The sequence below is a fragment of the Syngnathus floridae genome, chromosome 11 (genome assembly GCF_059516105.1).
Source record: "Syngnathus floridae isolate MCC-2025c chromosome 11, RoL_Sflo_1.0, whole genome shotgun sequence".
Taxonomy (NCBI): Eukaryota; Metazoa; Chordata; class Actinopteri; order Syngnathiformes; family Syngnathidae; genus Syngnathus; species Syngnathus floridae.
The window spans coordinates 5,500,139-5,517,666 of record NC_142423.1 but is presented as its reverse complement, the minus strand read 5'-3'; the positions used below and the strand labels follow the sequence as shown (position 1 = coordinate 5,517,666).

The 17,528-nt window shown below is 41.0% G+C and overlaps 1 protein-coding gene and 24 non-coding genes across 32 annotated transcripts; all 25 read right to left on the bottom strand.

Annotated features, from left to right (window-relative positions):
• Positions 1-125: 125 nt before the first annotated feature.
• On the bottom strand, positions 126-12,796 carry elmo2 (engulfment and cell motility 2). 8 transcript variants are annotated; one of them, XM_088390112.1, is made up of 23 exons: positions 12,682-12,796; positions 10,931-10,998; positions 10,701-10,797; positions 10,563-10,603; positions 9,958-10,030; positions 9,835-9,885; positions 9,219-9,388; positions 8,962-9,061; positions 8,384-8,535; positions 7,882-7,960; positions 7,376-7,411; positions 6,949-6,999; positions 6,125-6,247; positions 5,854-5,973; positions 5,653-5,757; positions 5,458-5,566; positions 5,251-5,387; positions 4,028-4,191; positions 3,782-3,894; positions 3,580-3,687; positions 3,340-3,422; positions 3,018-3,095; positions 126-2,414 (listed from the first exon to the last, which is right to left on the bottom strand). In XM_088390112.1, the coding sequence occupies exons 3-23, from the start codon at positions 10,776-10,778 to the stop codon at positions 2,214-2,216; spliced, it is 2,172 nt and encodes a 723-aa protein (XP_088246238.1). In that variant the 5' UTR covers positions 10,779-10,797; positions 10,931-10,998; positions 12,682-12,796; the 3' UTR covers positions 126-2,213. The 8 variants fall into 8 exon arrangements, with proteins under 8 accessions (XP_088246238.1, XP_088246244.1, XP_088246240.1 ...); XM_088390118.1 differs by having other exon boundaries at positions 8,390-8,535; positions 12,682-12,795; XM_088390114.1 differs by lacking the exon at positions 12,682-12,796 and adding an exon at positions 12,199-12,570.
• A 184-nt stretch (positions 12,797-12,980) lies between these two features.
• trnay-gua (transfer RNA tyrosine (anticodon GUA)) lies at positions 12,981-13,068 on the bottom strand. Its single transcript is given in 2 exon segments — positions 12,981-13,016; positions 13,032-13,068. It is a non-coding gene; the product is annotated as a tRNA-Tyr (tRNA).
• Positions 13,069-13,149: 81 nt separating this feature from the next.
• On the bottom strand, positions 13,150-13,237 carry trnay-gua (transfer RNA tyrosine (anticodon GUA)). The gene is given in 2 exon segments: positions 13,150-13,185; positions 13,201-13,237. It is a non-coding gene; the product is annotated as a tRNA-Tyr (tRNA).
• Positions 13,238-13,335: 98 nt separating this feature from the next.
• On the bottom strand, positions 13,336-13,423 carry trnay-gua (transfer RNA tyrosine (anticodon GUA)). The gene is given in 2 exon segments: positions 13,336-13,371; positions 13,387-13,423. It is a non-coding gene; the product is annotated as a tRNA-Tyr (tRNA).
• Positions 13,424-13,515: 92 nt separating this feature from the next.
• On the bottom strand, positions 13,516-13,603 carry trnay-gua (transfer RNA tyrosine (anticodon GUA)). The gene is given in 2 exon segments: positions 13,516-13,551; positions 13,567-13,603. It is a non-coding gene; the product is annotated as a tRNA-Tyr (tRNA).
• Positions 13,604-13,686: 83 nt separating this feature from the next.
• trnay-gua (transfer RNA tyrosine (anticodon GUA)) lies at positions 13,687-13,774 on the bottom strand. Its single transcript is given in 2 exon segments — positions 13,687-13,722; positions 13,738-13,774. It is a non-coding gene; the product is annotated as a tRNA-Tyr (tRNA).
• Positions 13,775-13,870: 96 nt separating this feature from the next.
• On the bottom strand, positions 13,871-13,958 carry trnay-gua (transfer RNA tyrosine (anticodon GUA)). Its single transcript is given in 2 exon segments — positions 13,871-13,906; positions 13,922-13,958. It is a non-coding gene; the product is annotated as a tRNA-Tyr (tRNA).
• A 92-nt stretch (positions 13,959-14,050) lies between these two features.
• trnay-gua (transfer RNA tyrosine (anticodon GUA)) lies at positions 14,051-14,138 on the bottom strand. The gene is given in 2 exon segments: positions 14,051-14,086; positions 14,102-14,138. It is a non-coding gene; the product is annotated as a tRNA-Tyr (tRNA).
• Positions 14,139-14,221: 83 nt separating this feature from the next.
• Positions 14,222-14,309, bottom strand: trnay-gua (transfer RNA tyrosine (anticodon GUA)). Its single transcript is given in 2 exon segments — positions 14,222-14,257; positions 14,273-14,309. It is a non-coding gene; the product is annotated as a tRNA-Tyr (tRNA).
• A 96-nt stretch (positions 14,310-14,405) lies between these two features.
• Positions 14,406-14,493, bottom strand: trnan-guu (transfer RNA asparagine (anticodon GUU)). Its single transcript is given in 2 exon segments — positions 14,406-14,441; positions 14,457-14,493. It is a non-coding gene; the product is annotated as a tRNA-Asn (tRNA).
• An 82-nt stretch (positions 14,494-14,575) lies between these two features.
• On the bottom strand, positions 14,576-14,663 carry trnay-gua (transfer RNA tyrosine (anticodon GUA)). Its single transcript is given in 2 exon segments — positions 14,576-14,611; positions 14,627-14,663. It is a non-coding gene; the product is annotated as a tRNA-Tyr (tRNA).
• Positions 14,664-14,763: 100 nt separating this feature from the next.
• Positions 14,764-14,851, bottom strand: trnay-gua (transfer RNA tyrosine (anticodon GUA)). Its single transcript is given in 2 exon segments — positions 14,764-14,799; positions 14,815-14,851. It is a non-coding gene; the product is annotated as a tRNA-Tyr (tRNA).
• A 92-nt stretch (positions 14,852-14,943) lies between these two features.
• On the bottom strand, positions 14,944-15,031 carry trnay-gua (transfer RNA tyrosine (anticodon GUA)). The gene is given in 2 exon segments: positions 14,944-14,979; positions 14,995-15,031. It is a non-coding gene; the product is annotated as a tRNA-Tyr (tRNA).
• A 100-nt stretch (positions 15,032-15,131) lies between these two features.
• Positions 15,132-15,219, bottom strand: trnay-gua (transfer RNA tyrosine (anticodon GUA)). The gene is given in 2 exon segments: positions 15,132-15,167; positions 15,183-15,219. It is a non-coding gene; the product is annotated as a tRNA-Tyr (tRNA).
• Positions 15,220-15,302: 83 nt separating this feature from the next.
• On the bottom strand, positions 15,303-15,390 carry trnay-gua (transfer RNA tyrosine (anticodon GUA)). Its single transcript is given in 2 exon segments — positions 15,303-15,338; positions 15,354-15,390. It is a non-coding gene; the product is annotated as a tRNA-Tyr (tRNA).
• Positions 15,391-15,486: 96 nt separating this feature from the next.
• trnay-gua (transfer RNA tyrosine (anticodon GUA)) lies at positions 15,487-15,574 on the bottom strand. Its single transcript is given in 2 exon segments — positions 15,487-15,522; positions 15,538-15,574. It is a non-coding gene; the product is annotated as a tRNA-Tyr (tRNA).
• Positions 15,575-15,666: 92 nt separating this feature from the next.
• On the bottom strand, positions 15,667-15,754 carry trnay-gua (transfer RNA tyrosine (anticodon GUA)). Its single transcript is given in 2 exon segments — positions 15,667-15,702; positions 15,718-15,754. It is a non-coding gene; the product is annotated as a tRNA-Tyr (tRNA).
• Positions 15,755-15,837: 83 nt separating this feature from the next.
• On the bottom strand, positions 15,838-15,925 carry trnay-gua (transfer RNA tyrosine (anticodon GUA)). The gene is given in 2 exon segments: positions 15,838-15,873; positions 15,889-15,925. It is a non-coding gene; the product is annotated as a tRNA-Tyr (tRNA).
• Positions 15,926-16,021: 96 nt separating this feature from the next.
• trnan-guu (transfer RNA asparagine (anticodon GUU)) lies at positions 16,022-16,109 on the bottom strand. The gene is given in 2 exon segments: positions 16,022-16,057; positions 16,073-16,109. It is a non-coding gene; the product is annotated as a tRNA-Asn (tRNA).
• Positions 16,110-16,191: 82 nt separating this feature from the next.
• On the bottom strand, positions 16,192-16,279 carry trnay-gua (transfer RNA tyrosine (anticodon GUA)). Its single transcript is given in 2 exon segments — positions 16,192-16,227; positions 16,243-16,279. It is a non-coding gene; the product is annotated as a tRNA-Tyr (tRNA).
• Positions 16,280-16,379: 100 nt separating this feature from the next.
• Positions 16,380-16,467, bottom strand: trnay-gua (transfer RNA tyrosine (anticodon GUA)). Its single transcript is given in 2 exon segments — positions 16,380-16,415; positions 16,431-16,467. It is a non-coding gene; the product is annotated as a tRNA-Tyr (tRNA).
• Positions 16,468-16,559: 92 nt separating this feature from the next.
• On the bottom strand, positions 16,560-16,647 carry trnay-gua (transfer RNA tyrosine (anticodon GUA)). The gene is given in 2 exon segments: positions 16,560-16,595; positions 16,611-16,647. It is a non-coding gene; the product is annotated as a tRNA-Tyr (tRNA).
• Positions 16,648-16,747: 100 nt separating this feature from the next.
• Positions 16,748-16,835, bottom strand: trnay-gua (transfer RNA tyrosine (anticodon GUA)). Its single transcript is given in 2 exon segments — positions 16,748-16,783; positions 16,799-16,835. It is a non-coding gene; the product is annotated as a tRNA-Tyr (tRNA).
• A 369-nt stretch (positions 16,836-17,204) lies between these two features.
• On the bottom strand, positions 17,205-17,292 carry trnay-gua (transfer RNA tyrosine (anticodon GUA)). The gene is given in 2 exon segments: positions 17,205-17,240; positions 17,256-17,292. It is a non-coding gene; the product is annotated as a tRNA-Tyr (tRNA).
• Positions 17,293-17,374: 82 nt separating this feature from the next.
• Positions 17,375-17,462, bottom strand: trnay-gua (transfer RNA tyrosine (anticodon GUA)). Its single transcript is given in 2 exon segments — positions 17,375-17,410; positions 17,426-17,462. It is a non-coding gene; the product is annotated as a tRNA-Tyr (tRNA).
• Positions 17,463-17,528: the final 66 nt, after the last annotated feature.

Here is a 17,528-nt window from a genome sequence, read left to right as displayed (position 1 = left end):
ACAGTTAAGAGACTGTTGTAAAAATATATATATATATTCTTTTTTTTTTATTATATATATATTTTTTTTTCCAACATACATATCATAAATTAGCACAAGCACAACTAACTTCAGGTCCAGAGAAATACTTTGGTTACTTTGTATTTATTGACACCGAACATTATACAGTACATTTTGTCCAATTAAATCAACACAATACTATATACTGTATACACAGTTATTATAAATGTGTACCATATTTAGACTAGTTTTTTTTTTTGCTGTTGTATTTATAAACCAACAACATCCCATTCAATACGGTTACAATCAAATGGAGAAAAGTACCAGATGCAAAATCATACTGTCAGCATATCTAATGCAAAAGCACTTCAGTCATTAAAGTTACTGCTGTATGCTAAATTCAGCTGGAATTCTGTAATAGCAGCTTCTTTTCCATAAAAAATATGAAACTATTACAACATCCATTAGTAGTTAAAAACAGACACATTTTTCCACAAATAGCATCAATAGTACAGGGATTTGCAATACTCTTTAACCATACAAGACACATTACTATGACATCATCATTGTCTGATAAAGTGCCTAATACTAAAGAATTTTTTTTTTACAAAAAGCCAATATGAGCTTTAAAAACATGATTTGGTAGCATTGCAGTCAATGCAGCACAAAAAAATACTTCAAACATAAATTGCATGCTAAAAAAAGGATTATACAAAATGATGATGTTATTTCAATATCATTCTCCTCACAGTGTACAATCATTTACAAAAATATAATTCTATTCTGCATTAGCAAATGACATCATTGACATGGTTTGTACTAGTTTCAACATTGACATGATGAAAAAAACATTTTTAAACAATAACACTTCAGGCTTGATACCATGGTATCATGGCCACTGTTTTAAAACAACAAAAAGTGTGCTAATTTGGTACAATAACCAAAATGACAAAAAAGTCTACAATCATTCAATATACAATATGGCAATGGTTTCTTCAGAGACATTCTCAAAATATATATATATATAAAAAAAAAAAATCTGATCATTGCCACAATTGTAACCATAGTACAGTGCGAAGCTATGGAGGGGAAAAAATAAAAAATAATAAAACCTGATTAGCACAGTAAAAAACAAAACCTGATATAGCACAGTATATATTACATTCTTAGTTTTTTAAACATGATAGAAATTCTTGGGACTGATGATGGATGCATTACTACTTAAAACATACATAAAATAAGTCGAAACATTTTCCTCCAACTATATTACAGTATTGTGGTTAGCACAGCTCTTACAGCTTTGAGGTTCTGTGTCCAAATTTCGGCTCACGTTAGATGAGGTGGGCTGGAGCTGAATGAATAAAGCATGTCGTGCTGTTTAAAAATATGTATTCTTTCTTTACTTGGGAGTGCGAAGAGTTTGTTGTTGCCAATACTTTGAATATGCTAAAGAAGTTATGATCATTCATAATTTTGTGTACCAGCATTTGGAAATAATTCCGAATTGATAAAACTGTAAACACACAAAAATGCATGTGTACACACACAAGATTCAGATGAGGTATGAGATTAATACAATCACAAAAAAGAAATGTAAAATATATTAGTACAGTGGAGCCCCCATAGTTGAACGCCGCTAAAGTTGCTGAATCATCTTGAAATAACATTCCTCAGAAGTCAAAACGGGAGGTGGGAGGTTTAGTTCCCAAATATTTGACTTCAGATCAGTGAGCATTTCAAGAATGAACCCCAAGGGCTCTATTTTCATTACCACCCCAAGAGGTGTTTCACAAGGCGGCATATTTAAAAAAAGGGCAGTTTACAACGTTGTCGCCATGAACACAGCTAACTCGGCCAATCACAGTGCTCCTCTCATTCCTTCAAATGTGGCACACTCACATCTCGCATGGAGACATTTCTGTGCAGAGAAGGAAGCAGCGATGCGTGCATGACGGGAGCATCGTCACTCTCTCTGCTGGCTGGTGTGCAGACAGAAAATGTAAAAAGGTGCTGACCTCATTTAATGTGAGGTGACTTAATATGTCCGTGGACCTCGTTACTATTATGTAATATTTTGGAGTTTTAAATTAGGACGACTTCGCCTATGGAGGTTCTACTGTCACTTTTTCCTAAATCGCACACCGCAATATTGGTCAAAATAGATAGTATGCACATTCTTGACCTTTGCTGGTATGCGTAATAATCAACACACCTCAACTGTAGTTGTAAGTGAAATTATAAGAGCTTGGCTCCTTTGGAATAGGGGGTGGAGCTTCTGGGATTGTGATGTTCTCAAGGTCCAGGAGGCGGAGCTTCATCTCCATGCTGATAAGCGTGTCCAGGTCACTACGTGTCAGGTCACTGCTCATCTCTCTGCCCAGCAGCGCACACAAGCCGTCCGTCCAGATGCAATACTGCTCCACAGACAAACGTACAGACCCGAAATGAGTCACAAGAGGGTGTGACATGCAAGTACGCGACACAACAAAGCACACCGCCCAAAGTCCTCTTTTCCATTTTTGGGATGAAAAAGATCCAGATGGAATTTTAAAATGGTGGGAAATTCCATGAAGTCATTCCAGTGGCATTGCGAATCGCGTTCCCTGCACATCTATCTTGGCTTTTCTGTCATAGGCTGTCTTTTAGTCATTGCTCATGCATCTGGTGGGTAGTCAGTCATTATCACTCAGTACGAGATGTAAAGTCTTACTGTCAGTGACCTGGCAAAAGTGGTTGCTGCAATACTACATTGAAGATGCGGCAATGCAGCTTAGAGTATAAACTGGTATTTTTGGTCTATCGGGAATTTCATCTCTAAAACTGTATTTTTGGCGTTTCCAAAACTTTTTCCAAAATCAAGTCAAAGTCACAATCATAAGGTTTGACATTTCCTGGACAAACCCATTTAATTATTTTTTTTGTTTTTAGGAGTACAAAAGCTATTTTTTTTTTCAAGATTTCTTTCCACCATCCAGTGAAAGATTATAATTAAAATAAGTTAGGGGTAGTCAGCCTACCTCATATTTGTTGGGCGCAACAAAGTTGAGAGTCTCATCTGGATCGTAAAGGACCGAGAAAGCCAACTCCAGCACCTCCTGCGACAAGAGACCAGTTAAGACAGTGAAATACAGAGCAAATGAAAAGAATAAAAATAAAAAAATTTGTAGATTAGTGGGAAACTGTTCCTTGTAGAGCCCTCTCATGGTCACGTTGTGCCGCATACAGTATTCGTCATAATTATACGGGTTCTTGGGTAAAATAATCCTTGAACCACTGAGGTGCGTTCTCAAAGCAACTATATTTCAAGATTAGAATGACTTTAATTTGACTAAAACCTACCTTGTTTTGTTTCAGAGCACTTTTCTCCTTCATATGAGGGCAGTCCTTCCCAGTCACCACGGACTTGATGTCAGAGACGGGGACTAGAGAGAAAACCATAATGTGATGTTCTCCAATAATGGCCTAGTGTCAAACTCAAACCATGTCACATGACTCATTTTTGAGCAGCATTATGCATAAAACAATGGAAACAATTAGATTTTGATGGCATATTTTTGGTAAGAAGAAAGAGAACCTTACTTTTGTCACTAAGCATCTCAAAAGGCACTTCACCCTGAGGTGATTCATCCAAGTCCCCGTAGTGCAGCACTTTGTGATTAAGAGAAAGTCTGCAGAACCAAAATTTCTCTGCAACAAAGGCAGAAATGCTTAGCTCAACAAAGTTAACAGAAGCCATACTGTGTTTTTAAACAACAAAAAAGTGATTGTATTGATGTGGTACCTTGCCTTCGGCGGTTCCCCACTTTTCGGAAACAGCTGCCCTCGCACAGCCGATTGAGTCGTTGTTGTTTAATGAGCTCCAGAATCTCAGGCTGGATTCTCTCGCGAAGCTCACTACCTCACATTGACGGCATAAACGACAAAAACACATTCGGATGATACATGACAGAATATTTGTTTTGGAGAACAATTAAGAAGTGTGAAATTCCATAGCTAATAAGATTTTTTTGGGGGGCGTGGCACTGACATGATGGGCGGGGATTGAAAGTCATCCTGGCTCATTCTCTCAGACTGTCGTAGTCGCAGTATCTCAGAGTAGTTGAGACCTCGCAGCTTGTTCTTCAGCTGGTCCAAAGACGAGGGCTTCATGGCCAGAGCTCTGGTGATCTGCTCTCGGACCACCTGCATCACCTGCTTGGAACGCATGTCCTCATAATAATTTGCAATTTCTCATTAAGAGTCGCCGACTTATCTTGTCAGGCAAAAACGAATTCTGTCAGTAAAAACAACTTTTTTCCATCTCAAGTCATTTATATTCAAAAATGTACCCAAGATAAACGACCGGTGCTAATTTGATAACAATAGACTGCGGAGACTCAAAACGTGCTCATGTGGAGGAAGCGCTCTGAACCTCGTTAGCAGCATTAAGAATTTAGCTGTTGTGTAATATTAATCGCAGTAAAAGCATTTCGGCCGCCTACTCTTGGGAGATTCGCACATACTTACACAAACAGCACAGTCCTCAGTGACTGTGGTTAGACGGATGTGCTTTGTTGACTTTCACGCTGAGTGATGGAAATGTGATCTAATGCAGCTTTTACGATGAGAACACAAACACACTTTCTCCACAATGGGAGTTACTCATCTTTCAGAATAACAATTTGACGTTTTACCACGCCCTCCTCCCCAAAAAAAATTCTATTGTAAAGCTTGAAAATTGAATAAATGAAAAAAAATTAAACACAAGCTACATAGTTTTTTCTGCTGTAGCTAGAAATGCTCACACAAACGAGATAACATCTCTTAGCATGAAGGAAGCAGTGCAGGTCAATAATAAATCAAAACCTTTTTGTTCTTTTTCTCAGGTGTGAACCCGGGGGCTTGTTTGAAGAGGAATACATGAATAATTTACAACTCACTAGAAACTCAAAATTGAAAATTAATACAATCAGTGCAACTAAACAAATTAGTATGTATCTTTCTAATGAAATGATTTTCAAGCAGAAAAGCAAATTCAATCACAGTTTTTATAATGTGAAATGCTAGGTTTTGACAAAACCACTGGCTTTCTAATCACATATATTTCTCAGTTTGTTTTGCATCCCTTTTTAAGAAAATTAAAGCTTAGCAACTAGGAAATCTGCACAACACTTTCTGGCCTAAACCTAAAGATGAGCCATACTGTAAAGATCTGTCCATAAGATTGTAGATTTAAATATTTAGGCCCGTGCCAGCGAAGACCTTACTGACCTTATTAAAGTCCTCGGAGGTGGCCCTCATCTCCTTCCAGGTTTTATTGAGCAGCTGGATGCAGATGCAGAAGAATTCTTCCCATGCTCGGTCATGAGTGAAGAACATGGGGTGGTAGTCATTGCAGCCCTCATTAGCTTGTGAAACAACAACAAAATTAGTGAGGCGTGGAAATTACCAGATCATGTCATATTCTCGTGCACTTACGCAACTCTCCAACTTGGAGTATTTCACAAAGTATTCGAGTGAGGTCGATGGCACACCGGCCAAAGGGACATTCATGCTTATCCTCGCGACTACTGTTTTCCAAGACAATCTGTCAATAACGGGAAGCCTTGATCAAAATGAGGATTTGCTCATATCTGGGAGTCGAGCAGCATCCTGCCATGAGTCAGAACTTACACGGATGTATGTGTCCTGATGGACCTTGGCCAGGTACAGCATGTTGTCCAGAGCTAGCATCCCGGGCGGAGTCTGTGTGAAGTCCATAGCAGGGTTCACATGGTTCTACATTTGAAACAAACAATTTCAAAAAAAAATTAGAATATATTACAAACATGATTATTCATTCGTTTTTGTTCATTTAAATCTGAGGTAACTTACTGTAAAACCTAGCATTTTATAATCTTTAGCATACAACGTCTTTCGTTTTTCTGTGCCAGTGGGGTCATTTTCTCCATCAAATGCAATCCTCCGCAGCTCGAAAATGACATCTCGTTGAGTCTGAGTCACACAAATCAGCACGTTTAGGGACGCGTGGATAAATCCAGAAAGGTATTCTCCAACCACATTTTAGGCCACACACCTCCAAGATTATTATGTTGCATAAAGCAAAATTAAAACACGCACAAATCTTTTTGTATTTCCATTTTACCTGGTCATTAGGATCCATTTTGGTCATCATTCGTTCCTCCAAAAGATTAAAGGTCAACACCTGCAGAACATACAGCTGATGTGCCATTTCTGCTTTGATTGGTCGATTTCCTCTTATGACATGCTGGAAGGAAAGAAATAAAAAAATATTATTAATAAAACTGAGATGTTGAAACTATCCTCTGATCATTGCTAATGATTAATAATTAATAACTCCTGGATTAGTATGTAGATGCATCTCATTACTTTTGCCATCTAGGACTGACTAGTCACATGCCATAGATAGATGGCAAAACACTATTTGGACTTAGTCGTATCAAATTAGGATCCAGACATTGCTATGGTCCAACAGTCATCATAAGTGCATCTCAGTCTTGGAGATTTGTTTCCAGAGAGCTCGCAATAGCAATATTGCTCCAGGAAATAACACTCCACTGTCTTCCTCATTTGCAGCTAGCTCAGGGAAGCACTTCCACACAAGTTGGTGCCAAAAGGAATCATTCTGAGAGCAGAGGTTTTTTTCCACTTCATGGACTTCATGCCATATCACATTTGATAGTTCTGCTTCAACACACTTCACGTTAGACAATCTTTGCACTGGCTGAGCGGCTGGTCCAGATGCGCCGGCTATGCGTCATCCGAGCCTCAGTTGGAAGAACACTTTAAAGAGGAATGGATCATAATATTTGGGTTTTAACGATGTTCTGTATTTTCTTACAGCAGTAGTCATTTCAAGCACTATTTTAGACAGGGATTAGATAATTTGATGAACACAGCGTCGCTACATACACAGTCATTCTGGGGTAGCCCGTGCGGACTACTCACATTCAGAATAATGGACCGCAAGTGCTTCTGGGCCAAGGTGCTGGCCATTTCCTGTCAGCAAAAAACAGAAAACAAAGTGAAATGATTAGAGACAAAAAAAAATTTGAGCAAAATGTCAACGTTATTTATTACAAACAACAAACATTTCGGTGCAGATTTTAGCGAGGGAATTTTACAGACATAATTTGCTTGCAAGGGCCATATAAAATGATTTGGCGGGCCAGGTCTGGCCCCCGGGCCTTGAGTTTGGCACCTAGCCAAAACCTCCCAGTCACAACATACACTACATAACAGTTTGAACCAACATGAATTTGTGTACAGGCAAGTTGAGGCTCTGTTCGAATTTGCATGGATGGTGTGGCAGCTTTAAACAAAGGAAAGGCCTGTGGGGTGGAGAGGATGATATGGGACGCCAGTGTGTACTCACAGTGAGGTGCTGCTCCAGCGGGTTAGTGTACACCTCCTACAAGTTCAAGGGAGGGGGGAGCAGGAGGTGGATGTGCGGTGGTGAAAATAAAAAGTGCACACATGGACAATGAGATACAGGAATACAACACTGACAGGCATGCACAGAAACAAAGAAAAACACAGCACAATTCCAAGATTCGACAAGGTCTCCCAAAAGTCACGTTAGCTTTTTGTTTTCCATTTTGAGTTCAGCACTTGTTTGAGAAGCATTTTTGGATGTCACACTGCTCCTCAGCATAGTACAATTTACACTAACAAACAAAACAACAAAATTATGGCAAGTGAAAACACAGAATGGCTAGTAACTCTGGGAAAGCACAAACCACAGTGGCTGCTGAGCAAACAAGTTCATGTCAAGCCCTGCTTATGAGTATACAATATTCAAAACAATACTGTCCTCAACTACTATAATATTCATCTACACTCAGTGTAAATGTTTTTTTTCCCCCACAGTGGTGTACTAACCTGCCGTCTGTCCTCGGGTGCTTTCAGGAAAAGAGCATTGATGAGGGCAATTGCGTAAGTCTGAATCTCTTGGTTTGACCTGCAAGGATATCAAGCAACAAACAAATCTTGTTAGAAGTATCTTGCTCCATATACCTGACCACAGAATTCCTCAAAAAAACTGTAGTGCTAATTATAAGTCTAAATATAGGGTTTTGTCTTTCATTTCTCACCTAAGTAATATTAGTGGATTCATCAAGTACCTTATTCCATCATGTGATGATATAGAATATTCTAATGATTTTAGGACAAATCCATAACTTGCTGCATTGATAGTTTTGGATTGGATAAAGTTAATGTTAATGGAAATTTGACTGAATGATTGATGCCCTCCTTTTATGAGCATCCCTGATGCATTTAAAAAAAAAAAAAAAAGGTACACATCAAACCCATAGCAGCACTTCATTCATCTATCCTCCGAAATCAGAGAGCAAAAAGCCCCTGTGCATGTGTGTGTGCTCACACTTGCAGGTGCCCGATGAGCTGTCCCACGGTGATCTCCTGAGCCACTCGGTGGTAGAGGCTGTGGCTGTTGAGTACCATGCTCTCCAGGATGGCCAGAGAGCGCTGCAGGATGGACACGTCCACCATAGGCTGGTTCACATAGCCTGCAATCTTTGGGAAGATAAAAGAAGTGAGGGTGGTGGGGGGTGCCACGATAAAAGCTTCTGCATCGTACACTGCGTGTGAATCATGATTATTGTTATTACTACAGCAAAGACACTGGGGAAAGGAACAGCCCTGTTAATGATGAAATGTTGCAACAAAAGAGTTACACTTGTTTACTTTGAGAAACTCTCAGGGCCATAGTAAAGCTTTCAGAAAATACACACATGCATGCACACACACAGTCACACACACACGCACACTGAGTGAGCTCTGGGTAATCTCAGGCGTTGCTAGGCAACTGCACCCACTCATTTCCGCTGTGTAGGAAGTAAGGAAGGTCAAAGTTAAATCAAAGCGAGCAAATAACAAGGACTGAGACACCGACACAAGTTGAGAATATGCAACTGTGAAATGTGGTCTGATGTGAGGCACCTGCTTGATGAAGGAGAGTGAGATAAGATCCCAGGATACAATGCCGTGATCCATTAATTCCAGGAATGCGGTGAGGGTGAATGCCAGCATTTCGCCGAAGCTGAAGTAAGAGGACAACATTCGTATCATTTAATGTGCCCCTGTACATATAAAAATTATTAAAAAGAAAACTACATTGAATCCCACATTACGAAACAAGAAAGGAAGCTTTCATGTTCGCGACATGACCAAAGTGAAAACTAAAAACGGAATCTCACTGGGTGCCACTCTCGACGAGGCGGGCCAACGTCCCAATGCCCTCCATATTGACAAACTCTGCGGCAAACGTGGTGTCTGCTGACAGCTTGGCCAGCTCCTTCAGAGCTTCTAAGCGAGCGTCAATCCCATGGGATTGGATACGCTCCAGGAGCTGACGAGCAGCCCGGCCCTGTCAGCCACAAGAAAAAAACCATCATGAAGCTGATTAAATTAAAAATAAATAAAAAAATCACGATACAAAACGACAGTAGCACTTGAAAAGTGATGCGATTTTTCATTCGACTGATTTTTTTGTGGTTGGTACTGTGGTGGAAGTGTCAGAATACGGTTGGCTGTGAAACAAACTGTTCTGCAAAATTGGTAAATTCTTCTCAAAAAAAAAAAAAAAAAAAAAAAAAAAAAACCTCAACAATCGCTCCAGTGACAAGAAACACTGCAAGGGCCTCAATGCTGATTGAACAACACTCAAGAATTGCAGTCATGTGTACCTGTGTTGCATTTGGGTTAAACAATTTATTCCAGGTCATAGCAAAATAAAATGACAACATCTATAATATCATATATAACTGTAATCAAATTGATTGGAATCTAAATGTAAAATTAAATATTACTCACGGGCGAAATGGCTAACCGAAGGATGGTCCCGTTCTTGATTTCACTGCGACTCTAAAGATAAAGTTTGGTGCTTACTTTTTTAATCATCACAGAACAGTGGGTGAAAAAATAGAAGAAGCTCACCTGTTCTGTGATATAAAGCTGAGGACCATCAGCATAGCGCAGAGCAAACTGTTCGGAGCCTGACAAAGACCATCTGAAAATTGAGAAATACCATTTATTCTTTAGATACTAAGTCAACAACACATGAGGATTTTTATTTTTTTGGTCAGAGCTGTGAAAGTGGGGTAGTATGTGAAGCTGTAAGGAGCAACATAAATTACTATATTAAACGGAAGCTAAAGAACACATTTGCAAGCTATGAACTGATGCTTTGTGAACCATAGGAGGTCTCTCATATTGCTGTCTTCTTGCATCATAAAGTCTTTACAGCAAACAACCTAGTTAAAGTCTATTTAAGGCAAGGGGGGAAAAAAAGCTTAAGCAAATGTTTTTTCAACGAGTGCATTTGCTGAATACTGAAGCAGCTCGTTAACACGGTTCCCGCCCCTTCAAAGCTCCACAACAGAAGAAATTACATCTACTGACATTGTGCATTATTTACAAATTATACATGACCAATACTAGAATTACACTTATATGCACTAAAAGGAAAGAAACTAGAACGACATTCAAGAGTAAATGCTACGAATCGTTGGTGAAATACCAAAATACAGAACAACGCTTACCCATCACAGACTTCACGGATGATTGAGGTCAAAGGTCGTTTCTACAAACAAAAAAAGGCAGAAAGTGCTTAGAGTTGCATAAGTTTGTAGATGGGAGAAAATGATGATATTTCTGATTATGTTTGATAACACACAGACCTGGTCCATCTCTATAAGTTGAGCATTTGCACCCGGCCATTCAATAGCCACCTTCACGATATCAGCTGGTGGGGGCATGGCTACCTTTTTGTTGCCACTTGCAAGAAGAAGAAAAAAAAAAAAAGTTCCATATTTAAGTTTAGATGTAAAATGACAGTCTGAAGTAATTTGCCCTCTCCACAATCTACAGAGGAATTCATGTTTTGATATTCAATTTATGAACTAATTACCTAATGAAGAAGTATGAATGGGGTCACGCTGTTGCACACCACTGCTCTAATAACCAGTGTCTGTTCCTCTGTGAAAAAAACACAAAAAGGTGTTACCTCATTTAAATGCACTGTGACAAACATGCAGCTCGAGGTAAAATGCGTGTTGTTTTTTAGATAGAATACAACTCAGCCATTAAATGTGAGCCAAACGTATCAGCACGGATCGCTTTATGAGTTTGTATATTCCACAATTATATTGCAAGGAAAGTGAACTTACTATTCATGCAAACAAAGAAAATGCCATCTAATATGATAAACCCCAAAGTCTTCTGCCTCAGACATCGTCATCATAACACCAGTGCAATGAATAATATTAATAATGGCTGTGTTCTATTCAAATGTGCCAATAGCAAAGCCTCAGCATTTGTATGCTGCAGCACCAACTGGCTTTGTGAGTTCTGGAACAAAGCCACCAGCAAGCACCCTGTGAGCGATATGAATTCAGTTTTGATGAATGCTGAATTTTTAGTACACCTCTGCCAATGGAGCTTTTAAATTGCTGCTGTGGATGACATTTTGAGGATTCTGTCTTATATGAAAGATCTGAAAATGAATAACTTCACAAGAGAACCCTTTTTTTATATCATTAGTATTATTATAGTATTATCATTTAGTATTATAAGTTCCTTTGCAGCAAGACAAATACAATACTCTTTAATTTTCACTTTCATAAATCAAGTTTCTTGGGAGCCAAATTAAACCGGCAATGTTAAACCAAACTTTGCCTCAACTGTTGCACAAAACAAGAGGGTAGGTAGGTCAATGCATGCAAGTGCAGGGTGCAAACAAGAGGGTAGGTAGGTCAATGCATGCAAGTGCAGGGTGCAAGCAGTGACAACATTTGTCAGCACCAATGCCCAGCAGTAGCATGTGTTATTGGTAGCATAGCAACAACCGCTAACTAGCCTTTAAAAAAAAAAAAAAAAAAGCTTCAACTTCTTTGACAACCAATTTCAACAGTTTCCAAGGCCACCACGTGCTATTTTTAGCATTGCACAAAATGTTCTGATGCCATAGTTACCAAGAGGTTTGCAGTTTGATTTTCGGTCCGACAGAATGCCTAACTACATTTTGCTAGTGGGCTGTGGCGCCCCCTACGTTGAGACGACATCAGTGCAGATAATGACAACAAATTTACCAAATTGGTGTTAAAAATCGTCTGCTATGAAACGCAATAGTGTCCGCCTCCGCCTGTTGAAAGATGGTCGGTTTGTTGGCAGCGTTACCGTGCAGCTAGCTCCCATAAGGCATGGCTGTCTGTATATATGTGTGACGGTGAGACGTGAAGATGCATTCGATTAAATAAAGGAAGTGTTGTGAGAAGCAGAGTTTGAGTAGCAGTCAATCCCGGATGACGCAGGACAGAATGACTTTTATAAGCAGCGGTGACTGGCAGAAGATGAACCGGATGTAACCTCAAAATATTAACCAGTAACAGCGATTAGACGACGTCACTTGGTGCAGAGGTGAAAGTTGCTCTAAACGCAAATCAGTAGCCTGCAAAGTCTAATCGGAAGTGTCGCCCCTCAAACAACGTGATTCATGCATGCGTCTGCTTCCCCGTTGCAGCCATGGAGCAGCGTGACTATCGGTATAGCAATCTCCTCTAGAAGATGTGTTCAGACTTCGGGGCTTCACAATGAGCCCCGAAATGGAGCCAATGATGGAAGTGACTGATGGTGTTCGTGTCGGTGCTCGGTGTTACTCACCCCGTGTCTGGGCCATCGATGATGCTGTGAGCATCCCCCTTTTCTCGTTCTCTCCAGTGAAATACTTTAGAAGAGCAGCAGACACTCCTCCAACGCCTTGTAGGCGGGACGCAATGCAAATGTCACATCTTCCTAAAATAAGCACAGAGGACACACAGCGTCTTGCTTGTGTTTAAAGAGCAGTGTGTGATGAATCACAAATGCCTGCCCAGAATAATCACTGTAATATATATAATCAGCACAATGAATTAACTCATATACAATGTGATATTGATTTAAAAATGGGTAGGAAAAGAACATCCTTCGAACCGGATTTGAACCAGCGACCTAAGGATTTCAGCTTATTGCTCCTACAGTCCTCCGCTCTACCAACTGAGCTATCGAAGGGGTATCAATGAGGGATTCATTTGTCCAATATGCCCGATTGTTTAGCTATAGTGGAGAAATCAAAGGGTGGGAAAAATAAACTCCTTCGAGCCGGATTTGAACCTGCGACCTAAGGATACCAGTATCTTGTGCCTACAGTCCTCCGCTCTACCAACTGAGCTATCGAAGTCTGGAGAAATCAGTCTTGCCTCATCCATAGAATGGAAACAATTATCCCCTGAGCGTGCTTCATATGATTAATGAAATCTAACGGTGGGGAAAAGAAACTCCTTCGAGCCAGATTCGAACCAGCGACCTAAGGATGTCAGCATATTGCTCCTACAGTCCTCCGCTCTACCAACTGAGCTATCGAAGGGTGTAGAAAGCATTGTTTACTCATCCTTAGAATACAACCAATTATCCCCAATAGTGCATGACTAACGAAGTCAAACGGTGGAGTAAATAAATTCCTTCGAGCCGGATTTGAACCAGCGACCTAAGGATATCAGCATTTAGCTGCTACAGTCCTCCACTCTACCAACTGAGCTATCGAAGGGGTATCAAAGAGGGATTCATTTGTCCGATATGGCCGATTGTTTAGCTATAGCGCAGAAAAATCAAAAGGTGGGAAAAATCAACTCCTTCGAGCCGGATTTGAACCTGCGACCTAAGGATAACAGCATCTTGCGCCTACAGTCCTCCGCTCTACCAACTGAGCTATCGAAGGCTATCGAAACTGACGTTATCTCATCCATAGAATGTGACCAATTATCCCCTGAGCGTGTAACATGACTAATAAAATCAAACGGTGGGGAAAAGAAATTCCTTCGAGCCGGATTTGAACCAGCGACCTAAGGATACCAACATCTTGCTCCTACAGTCCTTCGCTCTACCAACTGAGCTATCGAAGGGTGGAGAAAGCACTGTTTACTCATCCTTAGAATACAACCAATTATCCCCAATAGTGCATGACTAATGAAGTCAAACGGTGGAGTAAATAAGTTCCTTCGAGCCGGATTTGAACCAGCAACCTAAGGACATCAGCATTTAGCTGCTACAGTCCTCCACTCTACCAACTGAGCTATCGAAGGGGTACCAAAGAGGGATTCATTTGTCCGATATGGCCAATTGTTTAGCTATAGTGCAGAAAAATCAAAAGGTGGGAGAAATCAACTCCTTCAAGCCGGATTTGAACCTGCGACCTAAGGATAACAGCATCTTGCGCCTACAGTCCTCCGCTCTACCAACTGAGCTATCGAAGGCTATCGAAACTGACGTTATCTCATCCATAGAATGTGGCCAATTATCCCCTGAGCGTGTAACATGACTAATAAAATCAAACGGTGGGCAAAAGAAATTCCTTCGAGCCGGATTTGAACCAGCGACCTAAGGATGTCAGCATATTGCTCCAACAGTCCTCCACTCTACCAACTGAGCTATCGAAGGATATGAAATTAATGTTTCAGCAGTATGATCAATTATTTCCCGATAGTGCTTTACATTAAATCAAATGGTGGGGTAAAGAAAGTCCTTCGAGCCGGATTTGAACCAGCGACCTAAGGATTTCGGCGTATTGCTGCTACAGTCCTCCGCTCTACCAACTGAGCTATCGAAGGGTGTAGAAAACACCATTTTCTCATCCTTAGAATACAACCAATTATCCCCAATAGTGCGTGATTAATGAAGTCAAACGGTGGCGTAAATAAATACATAAATTCCTTCGAGCCGGATTTGACCCAGCGACCTAAGGATACCAACATCTTGCTCCTACAGTCCTTCGCTCTACCAACTGAGCTATCGAAGGGTGCAGAAAGCACTGTTTACTCATCCTTAGAATACAACCAATTATCCCCAATAGTGCATGACTAATGAAGTCAAACGGTGGAGTAAATAAAATCCTTCGAGCTGGATTTGAACCAGCGACCTAAGGATATCGTCTTATTAACCCTACAGTCCTCCGCTCTCCCAACTGAGCTATCGAAGGGTGTAGAAAACACCATTTTCTCATCCTTAGAATACAACCAATTATCCCCAATAGTGCATGATTAATGAAGTCAAACGGTGGAGTAAATAAATACATAAATTCCTTCGGGCCAGACTTGAACCAGCGACCTAAGGATATCAGCATTTAGCTCCTACAGTCCTCCACTCTACCAACTGAGCTATCGAAGGGGTATCAAAGAGGGATTCATTTGTCCGATATGGCCGATTGTTTAGCTATAGCGCAGAAAAATCAAAAGGTGGGAAAAATCAACTCCTTCGAGCCGGATTTGAACCTGCGACCTAAGGATAACAGCATCTTGCGCCTACAGTCCTCCGCTCTACCAACTGAGCTATCGAAGGCTATCGAAACTGACGTTATCTCATCCATAGAATGTGACCAATTATCCCCTGAGCGTGTAACATGACTAATAAAATCAAACGGTGGGGAAAAGAAATTCCTTCGAGCCGGATTTGAACCAGCGACCTAAGGATACCAACATCTTGCTCCTACAGTCCTTCGCTCTACCAACTGAGCTATCGAAGGGTGGAGAAAGCACTGTTTACTCATCCTTAGAATACAACCAATTATCCCCAATAGTGCATGACTAATGAAGTCAAACGGTGGAGTAAATAAGTTCCTTCGAGCCGGATTTGAACCAGCAACCTAAGGACATCAGCATTTAGCTGCTACAGTCCTCCACTCTACCAACTGAGCTATCGAAGGGGTACCAAAGAGGGATTCATTTGTCCGATATGGCCAATTGTTTAGCTATAGTGCAGAAAAATCAAAAGGTGGGAGAAATCAACTCCTTCAAGCCGGATTTGAACCTGCGACCTAAGGATAACAGCATCTTGCGCCTACAGTCCTCCGCTCTACCAACTGAGCTATCGAAGGCTATCGAAACTGACGTTATCTCATCCATAGAATGTGGCCAATTATCCCCTGAGCGTGTAACATGACTAATAAAATCAAACGGTGGGCAAAAGAAATTCCTTCGAGCCGGATTTGAACCAGCGACCTAAGGATGTCAGCATATTGCTCCAACAGTCCTCCACTCTACCAACTGAGCTATCGAAGGATATGAAATTAATGTTTCAGCAGTATGATCAATTATTTCCCGATAGTGCTTTACATTAAATCAAATGGTGGGGTAAAGAAAGTCCTTCGAGCCGGATTTGAACCAGCGACCTAAGGATTTCGGCGTATTGCTGCTACAGTCCTCCGCTCTACCAACTGAGCTATCGAAGGGTGTAGAAAACACCATTTTCTCATCCTTAGAATACAACCAATTATCCCCAATAGTGCGTGATTAATGAAGTCAAACGGTGGCGTAAATAAATACATAAATTCCTTCGAGCCGGATTTGACCCAGCGACCTAAGGATACCAACATCTTGCTCCTACAGTCCTTCGCTCTACCAACTGAGCTATCGAAGGGTGCAGAAAGCACTGTTTACTCATCCTTAGAATACAACCAATTATCCCCAATAGTGCATGACTAATGAAGTCAAACGGTGGAGTAAATAAAATCCTTCGAGCTGGATTTGAACCAGCGACCTAAGGATATCGTCTTATTAACCCTACAGTCCTCCGCTCTCCCAACTGAGCTATCGAAGGGTGTAGAAAACACCATTTTCTCATCCTTAGAATACAACCAATTATCCCCAATAGTGCATGATTAATGAAGTCAAACGGTGGAGTAAATAAATACATAAATTCCTTCGGGCCAGATTTGAACCAGCGACCTAAGGATGTCAGCACTTGACTCCTACAGTCCTCCGCCCTACCAACTGAGCTATCAAAGGAGTATCAACAAGGGATTCATTCCAGCTCAGTGGCCTAGTCCCAGCTCAGTGGCCTAGTAGAGTGTCCGCCCTGAGACTGGAAGGTTGTGGGTTCAAACCCCGGCCAAAGACTATAAAAATGGGACCCATTGCCTCCCTGCTTGGCACTCAGCATTAAGGGTTGGAATTGGGGGGTTAGATCACCAAATGATTCCCGGGCGCGGCACCGCTGCTGCCCACTGCTCCCTTCGGGGATGGGTTAAATGCAGAGCAAAATTTCACCGCACCCAGTTGTGTGTGTGACAATCATTGGGACTTTAACTTTATTTGTCCGATATGGTCGATTGTTTAGCTATAGTGCAGAAAAATCAAAAGGTGGGAAAACTCAACTCCTTCGAGCCGGACTTGAACCAGCGACCTAAGGATGTCAACATATTGCTCCTACAGTCCTCCACTCTGCCAACTGAGCTATCGAAGGATATGAAATTAATGTTTCAGCAGTGTGATCAATTATTCCCCGATAGTGCTTTACATTAAATCAAATGGTGGGGTAAAGAAAGTCCTTCGAGCCGGATTTGAACCAGCGACCTAAGGATTTCGGCGTATTGCTGCTACAGTCCTCCGCTCTACCAACTGAGCTATCGAAGGATATGTAAGTATTGTTTCTGCAGTATGATCAATTATTCCCCGAAAGTGCTTTGGATGATTAATGAA